The 16,985-nt window shown below is 44.7% G+C and overlaps 9 protein-coding genes across 9 annotated transcripts; 4 read left to right on the plus strand and 5 right to left on the minus strand.

Moving 5' to 3' along the window:
- Positions 1-1,742: 1,742 nt before the first annotated feature.
- JR316_0005685 (uncharacterized protein) lies at positions 1,743-2,000 on the plus strand (the record flags this gene model as incomplete). The annotated part of the gene is made up of 2 exons (XM_047891441.1): positions 1,743-1,832; positions 1,926-2,000. 2 exons carry the CDS (start codon positions 1,743-1,745, stop codon positions 1,998-2,000), a joined length of 165 nt encoding a protein of 54 aa, XP_047748790.1.
- Positions 2,001-2,671: 671 nt separating this feature from the next.
- Positions 2,672-3,944, minus strand: JR316_0005686 (Dehydrogenase azaJ; the record flags this gene model as incomplete). Its single annotated transcript, XM_047891442.1, has 5 exons — positions 2,672-2,791; positions 2,856-3,247; positions 3,311-3,500; positions 3,557-3,635; positions 3,688-3,944. The coding sequence occupies 5 exons, from the start codon at positions 3,942-3,944 to the stop codon at positions 2,672-2,674; spliced, it is 1,038 nt and encodes a 345-aa protein (XP_047748791.1).
- A 1,496-nt stretch (positions 3,945-5,440) lies between these two features.
- On the plus strand, positions 5,441-6,980 carry JR316_0005687 (Translation machinery-associated protein 46; the record flags this gene model as incomplete). The annotated part of the gene is made up of 7 exons (XM_047891443.1): positions 5,441-5,497; positions 5,559-5,576; positions 5,719-6,070; positions 6,149-6,228; positions 6,288-6,479; positions 6,551-6,715; positions 6,777-6,980. 7 exons carry the CDS (start codon positions 5,441-5,443, stop codon positions 6,978-6,980), a joined length of 1,068 nt encoding a protein of 355 aa, XP_047748792.1.
- Positions 6,981-7,210: 230 nt separating this feature from the next.
- Positions 7,211-8,528, minus strand: JR316_0005688 (Pre-mRNA-splicing factor CWC2; the record flags this gene model as incomplete). The annotated part of the gene is made up of 4 exons (XM_047891444.1): positions 7,211-7,764; positions 7,838-8,193; positions 8,258-8,309; positions 8,375-8,528. The coding sequence occupies 4 exons, from the start codon at positions 8,526-8,528 to the stop codon at positions 7,211-7,213; spliced, it is 1,116 nt and encodes a 371-aa protein (XP_047748793.1).
- A 982-nt stretch (positions 8,529-9,510) lies between these two features.
- Positions 9,511-10,108, plus strand: JR316_0005689 (uncharacterized protein; the record flags this gene model as incomplete). Its single annotated transcript, XM_047891445.1, has 2 exons — positions 9,511-9,913; positions 9,975-10,108. The coding sequence occupies 2 exons, from the start codon at positions 9,511-9,513 to the stop codon at positions 10,106-10,108; spliced, it is 537 nt and encodes a 178-aa protein (XP_047748794.1).
- Positions 10,109-10,228: 120 nt separating this feature from the next.
- JR316_0005690 (uncharacterized protein) lies at positions 10,229-12,529 on the minus strand (the record flags this gene model as incomplete). The annotated part of the gene is made up of 2 exons (XM_047891446.1): positions 10,229-11,025; positions 12,058-12,529. 2 exons carry the CDS (start codon positions 12,527-12,529, stop codon positions 10,229-10,231), a joined length of 1,269 nt encoding a protein of 422 aa, XP_047748795.1.
- A 934-nt stretch (positions 12,530-13,463) lies between these two features.
- On the plus strand, positions 13,464-14,738 carry JR316_0005691 (Zinc-type alcohol dehydrogenase-like protein C2E1P3.01; the record flags this gene model as incomplete). The annotated part of the gene is made up of 5 exons (XM_047891447.1): positions 13,464-13,717; positions 13,785-13,863; positions 13,925-14,114; positions 14,170-14,564; positions 14,622-14,738. 5 exons carry the CDS (start codon positions 13,464-13,466, stop codon positions 14,736-14,738), a joined length of 1,035 nt encoding a protein of 344 aa, XP_047748796.1.
- Positions 14,739-14,940: 202 nt separating this feature from the next.
- On the minus strand, positions 14,941-15,512 carry JR316_0005692 (uncharacterized protein; the record flags this gene model as incomplete). Its single annotated transcript, XM_047891448.1, has 2 exons — positions 14,941-14,972; positions 15,029-15,512. 2 exons carry the CDS (start codon positions 15,510-15,512, stop codon positions 14,941-14,943), a joined length of 516 nt encoding a protein of 171 aa, XP_047748797.1.
- A 465-nt stretch (positions 15,513-15,977) lies between these two features.
- On the minus strand, positions 15,978-16,792 carry JR316_0005693 (uncharacterized protein; the record flags this gene model as incomplete). Its single annotated transcript, XM_047891449.1, has 2 exons — positions 15,978-16,231; positions 16,291-16,792. 2 exons carry the CDS (start codon positions 16,790-16,792, stop codon positions 15,978-15,980), a joined length of 756 nt encoding a protein of 251 aa, XP_047748798.1.
- Positions 16,793-16,985: the final 193 nt, after the last annotated feature.

Here is a 16,985-nt window from a genome sequence, read left to right on the forward strand (position 1 = left end):
ATGTGTCTTTTCTTTCTGTGAAGGGCCTGAGAGTAAATTACCGGAACAGTTGAAAGCATTGAATGAAACAATAATCGTTCTTTCGGATGCGACAATTGTGAAGGAGCTTCTAGAGGACAGAGCGAGTGAAACGTCGAACCGCCCTTTTCTACACGCAATGCATGCTGTCACTGAAGGAAATTTTTTCCCATTTGCACCTGCTGGCAAGTGTAGTCTCTTTATATTGACATTAGAAACTAATGTACGCTAACCACACTGGTATAATGCTTACATACAGATAGTCACCTTTGGAAAGCTGGACGCAACGCCATAAAATCTCTGGTGTCTCCGCAGGCCGTACATGCTCATCTCCCAATTGCTGAGGCCGAAACTACACAGTTCTTGTACAATGTTTTACATAGTCCGGAGGTGACGGCCCTGTGCATTGTTTGTTTATGCAAGCCTCTCTCATCCACTCTGTTTTTCAGGATCTTTGCTCTCATATTCATCGTTTGGCGTTCTCGCTGACGACCACTGTGGTTTATGGAAAATCAGCGCCTACAAATGATACGCCAGAATTGACATTATTCACCCAATACTTTCGTCATTTCTCAAAGATCGTATTACCTGGAGCCACTCCAGTCGACCTCATACCCATTCTGAAATATCTCCCTGAATTTTGCGCACCGTGGAAAAAGCTCTGGAGGAAGACCCGCAGCCAACAAAGAGCTTTATATTTCTCCTTGCTTGAACATGCAGAAAAGAGGTTAGAAAGTGATCAAATAGATGGAAGCATCATCCAAGGTGTCCTAGAGCATCAAATAGATCTTGAACTGAGTCGGGAAATGATAGGGTGAGCAGCGCAAACCGTGCATCTGTGGTACATTAACCATGCGTTTTTACTCATTGAGTTTAGTTATATAGGTGGAGTAATGGTAGACGCCGCAACTGATACAACCTCGGCGTTCATTCATTCTTTGATTCTATGCCTCATAAAATACCCTTCATGTTTGAAAAAGGCACAAGCTGAGATTGATTCGGTTATTAGCAGCAGCAGACTCCCAGAATTGGAGGATATTAATAACCTGCCATACATTCAAGCTGTTATTCGCGAAGTTCATTTAATTCTTATATCTTAGTGATGATCACTCAAGTCATGACCATAGGTACATCGTCTGAGGCCCGTAGGGCCCCTTGGCATTCCACACGCTGCAATAAAGGATTTAGAAGTGAGTCAATGTTTTTTGGCCTATTATATAGCCATGAATGGCACATGCTTTTAGTATCGAGGCTACATCATCCCGAAGGGCGTTCCCATTTTGATAAACATTTGTAATTGCCATTCATGGTAAATCACACAATTTTGTCGCTCATTATTTTCGCATTGTGTTAGGGGGCGTCATGCATGATCCAAGTATGCATCTCTATAATAAAATAATGTGTATATTAATCAATCAACGTTTTGTAGAACTTTTCGAACGTCCAGATGACTTCTGGCCAGAACGGTACCTTTTCACAACTGATGGAACAAAGCCCGGCCTCGAAAAAGGTTACACCATTCGCCAGAGCTTCGTGTTCGGAGGCGGAAAGGTATTTATTTTCTCAAATATACATATTATTTTGAGCGATAGGCTAAATTAGCTGATCTTAGCGTTTATGTCCTGGAATGCACCTTGCTACTACGAATACGGTACGATCACATGCATTCGACTCTAAGATTACGTTCAATCATACATAAAATTTGACTGTAGAATCTCATTACCATGAGGCTCATTTGGGCGTTTGACCTCACTCCGACAGATGGTTCGAATGCATCGGGAACTAAGTGGAACCTGGAGGATGAGTACAACGATGTAAGTACTAGCTTCAATTTATGCATGCTGATTGAATTACTGAGAAACTGGATGCAATATTAGGGAATATCCTTTATGCCTAAGCCTTTCAAGTGCAAGGTCAACCCACGAGGGAAGGAAAGGGTGAAAGTGATAGAGGATTTATTCAACGGCTTGCGCCTGCTATAAGTTAAGGGGATTCAAGAATCACAACGGAAATGTCGCTATTGTAACAGCACAAAAATTGATAAGACCACAAATCTTCCATAATACAAGAGATGAAATTAGTGTTCCCGTTTTGGTATCATCATACCCCAATATGGACTCGGAGTACCGAGTGGTAGTCACGCATTACATTTCAAATCTTTCTCTTGTTTGACCTCGGTCCTCCGAGGAAAATGGAGAAATTTTAGCGACCTTGTCCTTTGAATCAAGTTTGAAATTTGAGTGTTCGCGTATTTCAACGTTCTGGCTGCGCACTCCACGTAAGAATATCAGGCGTCCAAAGTATATTATGTTGATATTAAATGTTAGGTATAAGCGAAGAAATTTGTGTGCTCGTATCCGACACTGATTCATCATCTGACGAAAAATAACAACTTGAATGATGCAATAATGACTTAGCACCTCTCTTAAAGTCCATCGACTCTCTGCCAAGTTTTTACTTTTTACTGCAGGCTTAACAATCTATAACCAAAGATGTATTATGGAAAGCAAGAGTGTTACGCTCGATCTTGGGAGCGTAACGCTCTTGATTTCCATATGTATTGACCAATCACATTCATCCGCATGTATTGCATGAAAAATACGATTTTGAGAACTTTTTAGTGAGAGGTGATCGACTTGTAACTTGAGATACATTAAGCAGTTTCTTGGGGACGAGCGACAAGTTTTAGCCTCGAGACCTGATCGGCCTCCAATCTTTGTAAACCTTCAATGGCTCCGGCAAGGCCATTAGGCAAGGCTTCAACTCTGTTAGGCTAGAATTGAGATGTTGTCAGTTGCTACTTCCATTAGAAAACCAAACACAGTTGTTTAACGTACAGTGATCCAACCGTTTTCCAAAAATCGGTAAACATGATCATGATAGAACAAAGGCATGATCTCTGCATTATGAGGCGTGGAGAGTGCTGCAAACGCAAAGTTGATTTGTTTATCTTCCGTTGCTGTGACAGTAGGTTGCAAAACATAGACGACACGGCCTCCGGGAGAAAGGATGTCAAAAGCGATTTGTTGAGTTGGACCGAAAGAGATTGAGTCGTACACATATTGGATGGGTTTCGAGGTAATTTTGCTAATTTCTTCTCTGAGGGCGTCCGCGGAAAGGTTGCGGTCGAGTACGTGAGTCGCACCAAAGGTTTTGAGCGAGTCTGAATTTTTCACAGACGCGGTTGTAATAATAGGAGAGAATCCTGACAGTTTAGCGAGCTGGATGGCTGAGGTTTGCACGTTGTTATTCATCAGATACATAAGTTGTTGCAACAGGAAGGTATACTCACTGAACTGTCCTACTGAACTGGAACCTCCAAGAATGACAATGGGGATGCCGGCGTATTTACCAACGGCAGAGTCGGTCAGTGGAGCCTCAATGCCAAAGCCATTCCCTGTTTTACTATAGAGGCCAGAATAGGCAGTGGTAAGAGCCATTGGCAATGTAGAGGCCTCATCGTAGGTATATTTAGGTGGAATCTATATCACAGAGCACATGAGATGTATGCTTGCAATTTTATTCCGTTTGTGCGCACCTTAGATGTTGTTGAAGCAGATGATACAACGTACTGCTGAAACGCCCCTCGGGATTTTTTGAATTCCGCCTGACCAAAACTACAGTGTACTGGTCAGGAAGTGCACTTGAAAATTGATAGGCAAAACCTACACCCTGTCGCCTTTTTTGAACTCTGTCACACCTTCTCCGACTTCCTCGACGTCTCCGGCAATGTCGCTCCCTAGAACGGCAGGGTATCCGTCAATCAAAACGTCCCATTTCTGGATTTTCCAGTCGACGGGATTTAGCGCTGCGGACTGCACTTTGATCAAGATTTCGCCATGGCCAGGTGCTTCGCGAGGGAAGTCGGCGACGATGAATTTCCCAAGTTTCTCGGGAAGCACGAGGGCTTTGTGGGTGATTGTCATTTTGAGTGCGTAGCGTAGAAGAATACAGGGGCAAGTTGTGGAGGTGGCTTGATGAATACACATTGTAAGATTGACTGGCCTTTTATACAATTTCTGGTCGGGTTTAGCATATCGGTTCGATGCTGGGTTGTTATCCGTATACGTATCTGTATAATAGTGATTCGTCATCGAATATGCATGGATATCAACAAAAGAAGATCGTCGGCAACTGCAAATCCAAAAGAGTCTAATTAGGAAGGTGCTGACCCAAGTTTAGGTTGGGTAAGCTGAAGGTGCGTTCCTCATTGGGCGTTTTTGGAAAATGCTGACTGATCGTTGGAGCAATCCTTGTGCTTTTTTTAGTTCATCCTCCATTTCACGCGGCGAGTTACCTCAGAATTGAAGAGCCCACAAGCGACTGCGTTGTTGTCTTCTTGTCGAGATAGTTCACGAGAGTTCACGGGACGAAAATTGATCTCGTTTTCGATTGATTCGCTGTTCGATAGAATCTCATATCTATTTGGCAGTCCTCTGATGTAAACAGCGATCATAGTATGAGGCATTGCCATACTTACCCCAATACAACCCTTCTCCAAAAATCCACAGAGATGTTCGCGATAAAACTTTGGGATTGGATGCACATGCCCTGCATTTATTTTCTATCGGTACATTCATTCGGCAGGCGTTGTGACAGCGGGCAAGACATTGACCGCAGCGTCGCCGGAAGATATGATGTCGATGGAGTTTGCTGTGTTTCTTCTCAATAGAATCAAAAGCAAGACCAAATAGAGAAGATGTGGATAGGTTTCGGATAATCACTTTCGATGCCCCTATCTCTACAACGGAATTGATATACGAGTGCGATGCATTGAACTTTTAAGTACGATAAACCTGAAAGCCTTGCAAATTGAATGGCCTTAATAGAGAGTGAGTCGTGCGGCGGAAAGTGGCAAGACGAATGGTACGCACCATATTGCCTTAAACAATTGGAGCCACCGAGAATGACTATTGGAGTGTTGTCATGTTTACCCCGAGCCTTTTCAATTAGTGGTGGTTTGATTCCAAGGTCAAAATCAGGCTCTTTAAAGAGGCCTAAAAAGTCAGAGGTAATGTGGAAATTTCATTGTACGAAAGCTTGGGGGTACTGAAATGTCGATTGGGGCAGCAGCTGGACCTCATACTTTCGAAAAGGAGGGTAACGATATATTGCGAAATTCTGGAAGAACTGAACGTTGCGGAATTTCATGAACACGCTTCCTGCGTTCGGGCATAACGAATTTGCTTGATGCAGGTAGTAAACAAAGTGGCCAAAGTCGAAACAACAAAATTACAACTTCGTTCGAACTCCGCGCCAACTCCGATTTCTAATCTCGTGACATGCTTCTGATTTCATCAGGCTGGAGAAACCTTCACCGGAACCGATAGATCAACGCTACACATTGTCGCCACACCACACGCACGGCCGACATCGATTCACATTCGCTATTAACTACTCTAAAACTCTATAAGTTATCAAAATGCCTCCCAAAGGAAAGCAATCCCAGGGTTCCTCCAACAAAGTAAAGGAGGACAAGGTAATCTGATACCTAGTTCTGTGCGCAGTGGAATTGGATCATTGACCGCAATGGCATACAGACTTTTGGGATGAAAAACGTCAGTGTTTACTTCTATTCCCCGTTCCAATGAGATGGTTTCAAGACTCAAAGTAATGGATCAACTGTGGAGAGTTTTGCATCCACCATTTTTCGACCTACGAATGAACTCCCCAAACTCACACATGCTTCCTCTTTTGTAGAAAAACAAATCAGCGAAAGTCAAAGCTGAAGTAGCGCGCATCCAACAACAAGCTTCTATGGCCGGAAAGTCACGCGATACCCTCGAGAAAGAGAAAGAAAAGGCTTTGCGTGCGAAGGCTGCCGCCGAGGAGGAGAAACGTAGAAAGGAGGAAGCTGCGCTCCTCAAGCCCGTTCAGACGCAGAAAGTGCCTTTTGGAGTAGACCCAAAGACAGTTCTTTGTGCGTTCTACAAGGCCGGGACTTGCGAAAAGGGGAACAAGTGCAAATTCAGTCATGACCTCAATGTGGGGAGAAAAGTCGAGAAGAAGAATTTGTATTCGGATGACAGGGAGGACAAAGATAAGCTTACAGGTATGATTTATTTCTACATGTCAATGAATTGGATATGGTACCCTTGAGACTAACGTGGTTCGATCTGCCTTTGTTCAGATACTATGGATACCTGGGACGAAGAGAAATTGCGAAAAGTCGTGCTATCCAAGGCTGGTAATCCTAGAACAACGACAGATGTACGTCGCTTTTTTCTCGTGGTCCTATCTTTGTAAATGTCAATAACATTGGCTTTCAGATCGTCTGCAAACATTTCATCCAAGCCATCGAGACCCAGAAGTTTGGTTGGTTCTGGGAATGTCCAAACGGCGAGGGTTGCCAGTACCGTCATGCTCTACCTCCAGGTTTCGTCCTCAAATCGCAAAAGAAAGCTGCGGAGGATGCGGCAAAAGCTAATACCATCAGTTTGGAAGAGTTCTTGGAAGTCGAGGTACGTTTTATATGCTTTATAATGCAGTGTTGTTATTGCTGCTAATCTTTTTCTTTGTCTTTCAATGCAAGCGTCATAAATTGGGTAGTAATCTTACGCCAGTCACCCCGGAGACATTTGCCATCTGGAAGAAGACTAGGATGGACAAGAAACAGGCGGAACTCGATGCCCTGAAGAAGGCCAAGGATCTCCAGAATAGCATGGGCAAGAGCAGCGGTATGAGTGGAAGAGATCTGGTGCGCTCTGCCTCACTCTTATTGCATTCCAATGTTGATGATTCATGGTTATTATGTACAGTTCCAATACAACCCCGAATGGTTCGAAGACGACGAAGACGACGACGGGTCAGACGACTGGGATCTGGAGCAGTACAGACGAGAGAAAGAGAAGGAGGATGCAGAGGAGGAAGCGCGGGCACATGGCAGGGTTCAGGAAGGTCCTGCCGATTCGGATACATTATCGGAAGACAAGGGCGAGGGCGGAAGTGGTGGGACACATTGAATGCCTATGTTTCTCCCGTTATTTTCTTCTTTCTTACCATTCCCATTCTATGTAAACCGACCTTGTTGTCGGTTTCCTGGAATGCATTTGTATAGTAGGATGGACAACGCCGCATCTAGCATTCAATTATTCTTCAACGTGCTCATATAGTAATTGAAGTTCACAGTGAAACGTACAGCAGGTCAGGCCTTGGATAGCGAACAAAATACAAAAAACAATACGTAGATGAATCAATCCTCATCGCTCCCGTAGTCCGCCAGTCCCAATCCTGTCGGCTTGGCTGCGGGTGGGGGAGCACGCTGTTGTGGTGCTGGGGCACCGCCGTGTCGTTTGCGAATTTCCGCGAAATATTTGAGACCTTCTAGCGTGTCTGCGCTCAACAACCCATTTGCCTGGATAGGTTGCTCAGGCACGTCCTCTATCCTTCTCCTTTTGCTATCAGGCTGGTCATCATCTACTTGATGCTCCAGCTCCTGTCGTTGATCGTCACTATCATACTCTTCATCTGGTGGCAATGTTTCCCCTTCCTCCAGAGCTCTTACGGATCTCATGGCGTCCACAATTCTTGGGTCCATTTTGGCCTTGATAGCTTCTTGACCCATTTCCTCCAATCTGCGCTTCTCGGCAACCTTTTGAACGGGATTGGGATCCTCCGTTGCCCAGCGCACATTAAGGATTTCGTCATTGTCGAGAGACTGGCACGCCATAGCTTCCTTAGCAAACTGTGCGTGGAACTCAGAGACGTACGTCACGAAAGCAACGCTCCTATATTGCAGGACACGTACTAGATTGGGGAAAAGAGAACGTTGATCAGTTATCCGTGAAAAGACAGAAGAACAAGCAGAACGTAAACATACTCCGTTCAATGGTTCCCCACTCCCTGAAATGCCTCGCAACGACCTCCTCAGTTTCCTGTCCATTGCCTGTCTCCTTGATGCGTCCAACATACAGCGTCCGATTCTGTCTGTTGAAGCTTCCAACACCACCCATGTCGTCTCTGTAGTCTGCGAACTTGTCACGGGCGAAGCAATCCTTCGACGAGTCAGGCAAGTCATCCTTCGCGTCAGGGAGGGTGTGTCGGTACTCGCATTCCCAGCCGTACGGGCAGCAGCCGCGGGAAAAGAAGAGGCAAATGTATTTCATCCCAGTCGTGTTGGCGCGCGTGAGCCCCGAGTCGCGTTTAATGCTGCATCGTGTTTGGGATTTTGTTTTGCTGTAATGGGGGTTATATGGTAAGCATATCGACTTGCGTATTGTATTGTACGTTAAAAACTTACTTTGAGTAACTGTCTTCACGGTCACCCCCTGCCCACTTGTTATACCAAATATCTATTCGTGGTGGACGGTGTAAGATCATGTATTGCGTGAACATGGTAAGGTCTGAAACTACGTACTATATTCTTTTCCCGTCTGAACAGTCTCCTCTTTCACGACATCTCCGGGTTTGACCTGCTTTCGAGCAGGCTTTAGCTTTTTGGGTGGTTTGGGTGCTTGTGGTATCGGTGTTGGCGCAAGAATTTCAGCTTCAGTTGGAGCAGTAGTCGGCATATTATGTGATAGGTTATACAATAGTTGCAAGGAATGATATAGCGGCCGAGTAAGAGGGAAACTTGGAATTGCAGTGTCAGAGTCAGCGAGCAAGATCAATTCACGAACATTGTCACGTAAGGCCGTGACGAATCACCGCGTCACATGTTCAGAGGCTGTTGTCTGTCACGGTGGTTCTGCACGGTGTTCATTTTCTTTCATTAATTATGTCTCGTAACTTTTCTCATTAGAACGCGCTCAATGCCCTCTTGTTGATTGAGTCTAAGCGCGTGCTTTCGAGAAAACATCAAGCCTCAGGATGGGCGGCTTTCTTTCCCTATCTACTTACACCTGCCCATCTTCAAAAGCGCAAGTCCCTGTCTAAGAGGCAAAGTCTCTAGAGTATGTGCATTATAATTACCCTCGCTTGGCCTCTCCTGAATTCATTCGATTCAATAGTGTACGGGCCCCGACTTGAACAAAGACGTACGCGGTGTAAGGAAGCAAATATGGCCACTACTTAGAAAACAAAGGAACTGAGAATTCCAAGGAGAAAAAACCGCTTCTTTTTGGAACCCTCCGTATCCGATGACGAGACTACAAAATTCACTTTAGCGGCCTTCTGTCACTTTTTTTGGACACCGTTACTCACAACTCCTAATCCTCAGCAAGAGAAAACGCTGATGAAAGAAAAAGGTCGTTGGGTATGTTTATTTTTCTTGTACTTGTACGCAATGCGACTTAAAGTCTCGCAAAGGTTGCCAGGCGTGGTAAACCCTCGGCGCAATTATACCAACGTCACCACTACAAACAAAAGGCATAATTGGAACGCTAACTGTAAAAAAACGGTTCTTTGTTTTTCAACACAGCCCACATTATATGACGAGAGGCAATATTTCCAATGACTAGTTGGCCCCTGACCTTCTCTTCCCATAGTGAGTATATAATGTTAACCCTCAACAAAAGTGTTCTCATTTTCTCCAAAAGGTCGCGGTGACCAGATATGGCTGGCACTGGAAAGCGCAGCCGCCTCGTTAAATATGCCTTGCTAGTCGCTGTTACTGTCGAGTCATCCACCGCATATGCGAACATCATGATGAAGCAATGGAAACTCGATACTCTTACGCCTTCAACCTCCATACTAGCCGAATTTATACCTTTCGACATCTTCCTATCTCTCTCAGAAAACGTGTTGCCCCATTCGAACCCTTTTCTCAATGGTATCATTTATATGGTATATTTTCAGCAAGCTGCTGCATGTTTGGGTGTATCTTTGCTTGGAGGTATCTTAACCTTGGACATGGCCTTCATGTGGTTGAAGAATTATCTCAGAGGAGACTCCGATTGGCTTAGAGATCCTCAAGACGTTCTAGATCCCCAAAAGTGCAACTACTTGGAAAAGTTAGGTGGGAGAGTACGCTCAACATATACCGCATCACTGAAGCTCACGCTTTTTTGTTTTACCAGTACTGAGTTGGGCAAAAGATCTCGGCCGTCTATGGAGTGCAATTTGCATCATTGTCATTATGGCTGCTGTCGAATGGGATATTGCTCATCATTGGCAACACTCACATTTGATCGACACTGAGAGGTCGAGTTAAAATTTGCATATGGCCTTGACTTGTAAGATCAAACGTTCATCTATTGCCAATATCTCGTTACACCAATATTTTTATCCAGAATCCTCAAATACATAATCAATACTTTTGAATCGTTGGTCATCACCTTTGCTGCTGAGATATCCAAGCCAGAACCGGTGTTTTCAGGTCAGGTCTTGGGGTACTCGTCACCTCGTTAATGACGGGCGTGACCCTAGGGATAGTCAATGAATCCATTTCAGTAGATTCGGACGTATATGCGCCTTTACCTGTTTCGAAAGTTCGGATCTGTTCTTGACCCTCTCTTGCAGGATTTCTGCGGGTGATTGGTACCCAGTTTCTAGACATTTCCTCTTCTCTCTGCGCCTCCATGGTCATAGCGCGGTTGGCTGTAAATTCAATACCGAAACCTGTTAATATGTGGGTCACAATGCGGTCTAGTTTGGACTCACGCCTATCCGCCCGGAAAGTGAATCGGGCAGCGAACCTGGTCAATGTGTTCTCGCTGCCCAAAGACAATATGGGCGTTCTGGTGCCATAGCTAATGATGACGATGTCAATGATATACTCATAGTCCCTTGGGACTGCAACCTCGTTATAGTTGACAGTGACTCCTGTGCTGACACGGAAATTGCTACGTCCGCACATCTCGAAGTCGGCTTGTCCTGTCAATAATCCATTCTCGAAAATGAAGACGCGGTCGTGTTTGTGCGGAAGCACGAGGTCGCGCGAGGTGGGGCAACTGTCGAGCTTGAGCGCGCACATCTGCTTGAATATTGGCTCCGGAGGAACTTTACATGCAGCCCATTTCCCATCAGCGCTTACAGTTATATCCCTCTCTGGAACGGATGTCGCCTCGTTAGCGGTGTGAGTGAATCTGCACGAGTATCCTCCGGCATATAGTGGCATTTTGTCGCGTGCTATGAGCACTTGCGAAGGTGAGTACACTAGGGGTCGGGTTGGACTATGGAAGTGGGCTTTTGCGCGGTCTTTTGAATGTGCTTAAACCTCGGTGACACCTGGAGGGTGAGGAGGTTGAAGGGTCAATGTCGACGTCCTTTGGCGGTACAGGCTTTTTATGCACCCTTCCCTGAACCATACGAACAGCGGGCGCGTGTTGGTGCCCTACAGTACTTCCTGAATCGGCTCTACTGCCTAAACCACCTCACAATAGGCCGGCAGCCTGTGGTAGCTGGGCTTAGGAGACGTGTGTGGTTGAGCAAGGTCTTTCCATTGTTTTCTGGCTGATGGTTTCGATGGATAAGTCTTTCAAGTCTGATGTTCTAGATTTCATTTCCGGGAAATAACCCGCTACAATGATTTCATATTCATGTGTCTTTGAGGCTTCTTTCATTAGCATCCTTTTTCGGAAATACGCGGTTGGTGATACATGGCCCAACAATGAACGGAATTCTAGTGGGAAGCTTTTGTCGTCGCAGGTGTTAGTATTTCATTGACATTACTTGTTATGATGTCATCTCTCACCTTTCTCTGTAACTCGTGCCTTGGTAGCGGTCTGTGAATTGGTCTTTGAAGCGCCTCTGACTACTACAAGTCCCTTTATCCGAGCATAGTAATCTCCTGCGTTTTCTTTTGAAAATCTTCATTGAAGGCTTCCATTGAAAAAATGGCATCAACTCTCCAAACAAGTTCACAGAAGATTGACATAGGGGTGACACTCCTTTGCACTATCAAAGAATTGGTGTAAAACGGCTGTCATTCAAACTGGATCTTTTGAGAAATCCCACTATAATGTATGTTCAAATTATATCACTAATCGAATTGCATCTATAAATTTCAACCAGGTATTGTGGTCTACACTTTGGGTGTTCCACAAGACGGGTTTAAAGAGTTTGAATGAATTTCTTTCAAACTGAGAAGCTATTGCGATGCATGGTTTTGTAATCAGTCGGGGGGTAACGATAAGGAATATGTATTGGCACAACACTCACGGACGGTGTGGTAGACGAATCTTGCTTGTAGTATGATGCTACTGATCCCGTCAACAGCAAGCATAGTAGGATTCCATGGAACTTCGCGGAAATCTTTGTACTTGGGACCTTTGCCTAACTGGTATCGGACCACGAAGATATCTATCTGCCCATAGCTTTGTCTGTTATTCGATATGTGCCTTCCTATCTCGACGTAAGATCTGGCTTGCAAAATTTTCAATCGATGTGCTGCAACCTTTCTGTTATCGCGGTACACATAGGCCCAATCTTCGTAGATTTGAAGTGTGTCCCCTATTAGCACCGGACGTTGTGTTATCTCTGCGGTACATGCATCTTGAGTCAAAAGTTCTGCGGGTACACTAGCTAAATATATCGTTGTGTCCGGTTTGAAAAGCTGTTGATGGAAGGGTATCCCTGTATCGAGAGTGTTCCTGTATACCAATCTGCAGGCGTACTCGCTGTTATTTGACATAGTGTGTTTGTAATAGAGGAAAAGAAAGACCGGCTCTCTTTCTATGGATCAAATTGTGGGATAGGAAAGGTGTAAGTAGAAACGAGAAAGGATGTTTTGTCACGCCCATTCCAGTTCATTGGAATTCGTTCGGCCTTGCGGACTTTTCCCTTTATGTGCCAGCTATTATATTTCCATCTCTTTTGTGACACACATTGACCGTGCGAGGGTCATGCTACATATGACCAATCAGACATTGTACTGTTGAAGTTTGGTTGAAGTGGGTCCGGGCGTCTAAATTGACTAAATTCGATCTATTGAAGCGGCAACTTCCTCAGACTCTAATGTGGTCATTGCCGAGACGCGTAGTGCGCTCAATCCTCGATATACAGCAATCATGTTATCACTGACTGAATGATGTTTACATTTGCAACAAAACGATGAAGATACTATTAACCAGGCAATAGCATCATCGGCAGGACGGCAAAGGTCTTTCCGCTTTCGGAAAGTCCTGACCCGAAGATCACTTCGCTTTTGACTCCACGTTCACCGGGCTGAACGCTGAATGACGGCCGGAACCCTTTACATAGCTCAATAGCTCAATTTTCAAGGCGCAGAGCTCTACACTCATCTTTCAACATCCTAGTGGCTTTCAAAACGACGTATAGGGTCATCCACGTCGATCTACCTTATCTTCTCGGTGGCGGTCTGTCCGACTCTGATGATTATCATAGGTCACAAATGAAAGAGCTGTCAGGGGTTCTCTATAAACAAAATATGGAGCCTCAGAAGCAGAAGTACATCAGAACTCAGATACCGGCGTAACGAAGGCGTTTGACCTAACTTTGATTCTGATAATCTGATTCTCAGCGCTCTTCGGGTCAGTCGACATCGATTAGGGTCTATTTGGGTATATAAAGGCCACTAACCATTCTGTTCAACCGTATCGCTTAAAATGTCCCCCACTCAAAAGGCCCTCTTTCTTGATAAGAAGTTTGGTAATTTTGTTCTTGAAGATACAGAAATCTACAAGCCTGGTCCTGGCGAAATCCTCATCAAAATTCACGCTACGTCACTTAACCCTGTCGATTGGAAGATCCAGAAGCTTGGGGTGCTTGAAAAGTATCCCGCCATCTTGGGGACTGATATTGCTGGAGAGGTTGAGGAGCTTGGAGAGGGTGTTAGTGAGTTCAAGGTCGGGGATCGAGTGTATGTTTCAAGTTTTTCGTAACCACAGTCCGAGTCGACCTCCCTCATCAACACAATTTCTTTTCAGGTTTATTCAAGGCACATACGATAACAGAGGAAGTAGCTTTCAGCAATACACTACCGCTGTTGCCTCCAGTGTTGCAAGAGTATGTGCATTAGTGTTGCCTTTGGCCTCAAATATCTCACTTTTTGTACTCGATTGTACAGATACCACCTAACTGGACATATGATCAAGTCGCTGCTTTACCAGTAGTTTTGAGTTGCGCATATATAGGACTATACAACAAGAATCCGTATGGTCTGGGGATTGATCCCCCTATCTCTGAGGCGACTGAAGGCAAGTATGCCGATACCCCTATCGTTGTTCTCGGAGGTTCAACATCTGTGGGTCAAATGGGTACGTGTAAAACAGCTTAGCATGGGCATAAAAGAGGTTCAATTGTTCATTATAGTCATTCAGCTTGCCCAACTCTCGGGATTTTCTCCGATCTTCACCACAGCGTCGCCCAAGCACACGGTTTTTCTCAAATCCCTCGGTGCAACGCACATCTTAGACAGGAGCCTTTCATCAAGTGATATGAGGGCCGAGATAAAGAAAATCTGCAATGATAAACCGATCCATTTTGTGTACGACACCGTCTCTTCAGAAGATACGCAAAGAACGGCATTAGACATCCTGGATTCAGGAGGACAAATGGTCGCCGTGAATCCACTGAAATTAACTCCATCGGAAGACAAGAAAGCCTTCATGGTGCTTGGAATATTGCGAGCACCACATAATGTTGAACTTACTGAAACGCTTTATCATGACAAAATATCGGGATGGTTGGAACGAGGTCTGATAAAAGTAAGTCCTCATGGAGAACATCCGTTCTCAGAAATATCCAATTTATCATTTTTCTAGCCCAACAATGTCGAGATCCTTCCCAACGGTCTTTCAGGTATTCCAGACGGTTTGGCAAGGATGCAAGCAGATCAAGTGTCAGGCACGAAGTTGATTGCCCATCCTCAAGAAACGTAAAATATGTCATTGTGGACTTTCAGACAGAGAACTTCCAAACAGAATGTCACTTGTATGTACTTCATATTGATGATTTATGGTCTACGGAATACAATCATGCTCAAAACAATGCGGGAATTGGAAGGTGGGGTTTAGATAATCCACAACGGCCACGCACCCAGCCGTTATTCAGGAAGTACATGCGACAACAGTTTTTCGAGAATCAACGGGCAATTCCTGTCTTTATCAGCGTGTCTACATTCCAGCAAGTGAGTTGGACTTCTGATTGTAAAAACAGGGACTGAACGTACCATATGATAGAAGATACATTCTGAATTTCGCCACATACGTATCCGTTTCTATATCGTACATGCTGTTGATCACCGTTCCTCCCAATGGGTGGTCGCAAGGAAGTACTATAACATCGAGGGTCTTCCATTTTCCGTATTCAAGGTTTCTGTCCACAAAGGTCCGAGGCGATGGCTTGGCCATATCGACGCGATGGACTAAATAGTCTGAGAGTCGCCCCATTGATTTTATGCTGGAGGAGACAAATAATTGGTTGTTTGTATCGAAAATGTATACCCAGCTGCTTGAATCTGGACCGCGGATGTCAAATACAATGTCCTGGTCGGATTCTATCAGCTCCTGGGGAAAGTAGCATGTGCAAACTTTGTCATCGTTTTTGCGCATGGCGATTTCGTAATGAGGAGTTGGTAGTCCTGGGTTGTCTTTGTAGGCAACCCTGAAGGTGTAATTATTTCCTGCCACCATGATTGGAACTGGAAAAGACATGACCTGCGACTTGTGTTTGGTTGGGGAGTATGAATGTGCGGAAGGGAGGAAAACGAGTTGGGAAGGATGCACACAAACAGGGCGTTGATGGCATTTAAATGGTGTTGGTGTGGTATATGTATGGTATTCGTGCCCAAGTAAAAACAACGTTGTCATCATTTTCTCGAAAGGCACAATAGCACCTTTTGTCCCCGTGTATCTGGGCCACTCAAGTACTCATGGCCCAACGTGTTCGAGAAAACTAGGTTTCCGTGAAATTCAACGAATAGGGCCTCGCAGTTATACAGAATCTTCTAGAATACTGGCCCGGTACTGTAAGTTTAATCCGCAGAATGAATGGGGCGACTGTAACCTTTGGGCGCCTAAACAAATATAATGCCACCAAGTTGAATAATCTATAGAATCCTGATTCTAAATATAACCCACAAACGATACCGAGAACATGTACCAACAGAACAAATAACGTTATTGGTAGAAATCGACAGGAATTTCTGGCGAATAAACTGGCCACGTTTGTAGAAAGTTGTCCTTCTTAATTCCAAGGTCGGAGTCGCTGTATTGAATATCATACGTAAGGTCAAAATCAAAAGGATCCGTGGCCGAGAGAAAGCTCTCTACGAATAGCAAAGATTTCTTCATTTCATCAGGACTCATTCGTGCATGATTTGCGAAAAAATCAAAATAATCGGCTTTCAGGAATCCCATTTTGATGAACGTCGCTATGATGGATTAGACACTGTTAAAATTGGCGGGTTGAAAAGCTCATGTAGTGACGTACCCTTGGTTATTAACCTGATTTTAAATACGGCCACGCAGATTCGCGCAGCATCAGCTCTATCGAGCGGTTTACCCTCCATTTCATGGTCAACTGGTACTATAAAAATGGCCATATCATATGAGGCTGTATCGTGTGGCTTTTTCTGAGCGGAAAAGAGTGGTGGCGGCTTTCCTGTATCAGCTCTGTCTAGCCAAAAATGTCCTACACGGCCTACGGGCTTAGACTTGGTATTGGAGGTTAGATCGCTGGTAAATGAATACACCCAGAAGTCGGAATCTGGCCCTCTGATGTCGAAGATGACTTCCGGCCCTATCAGTTCCAAAGGGAAAAACCCAATATTCATATGGTTGTTTTGGGGCATATGTCGAAATATGTTGATAGCCGTGTTATATTTGTATGCGAACCGAAATGTGTAGTTTCTTGAAAAGAGCATCGTTTTTTCCCTGTCATCAGGGTTTGTAACTCTTTCCATGGCAGAGTAGGCCTCTGAATCTTGTGACATGCCGACACTGATACCAGGTGGTGAAGAATATAAAGGATATACAGTACTATAAAGCAAGGTATTTATACGGTGATATTGTGTTGGCATTGTAGTCCTTTACAAACAATGGCCCATTTCCTTTACTGGATGCTCGGCCTCAGCAAAGATTTGAACGGGCCACGCATACTGGCCAGCGTGGCCCCATAAGCGGCGG

The sequence above is a fragment of the Psilocybe cubensis genome, chromosome 5, assembly GCF_017499595.1.
Source record: "Psilocybe cubensis strain MGC-MH-2018 chromosome 5, whole genome shotgun sequence".
Classification (NCBI taxonomy): domain Eukaryota; kingdom Fungi; phylum Basidiomycota; class Agaricomycetes; order Agaricales; family Agrocybaceae; genus Psilocybe; species Psilocybe cubensis.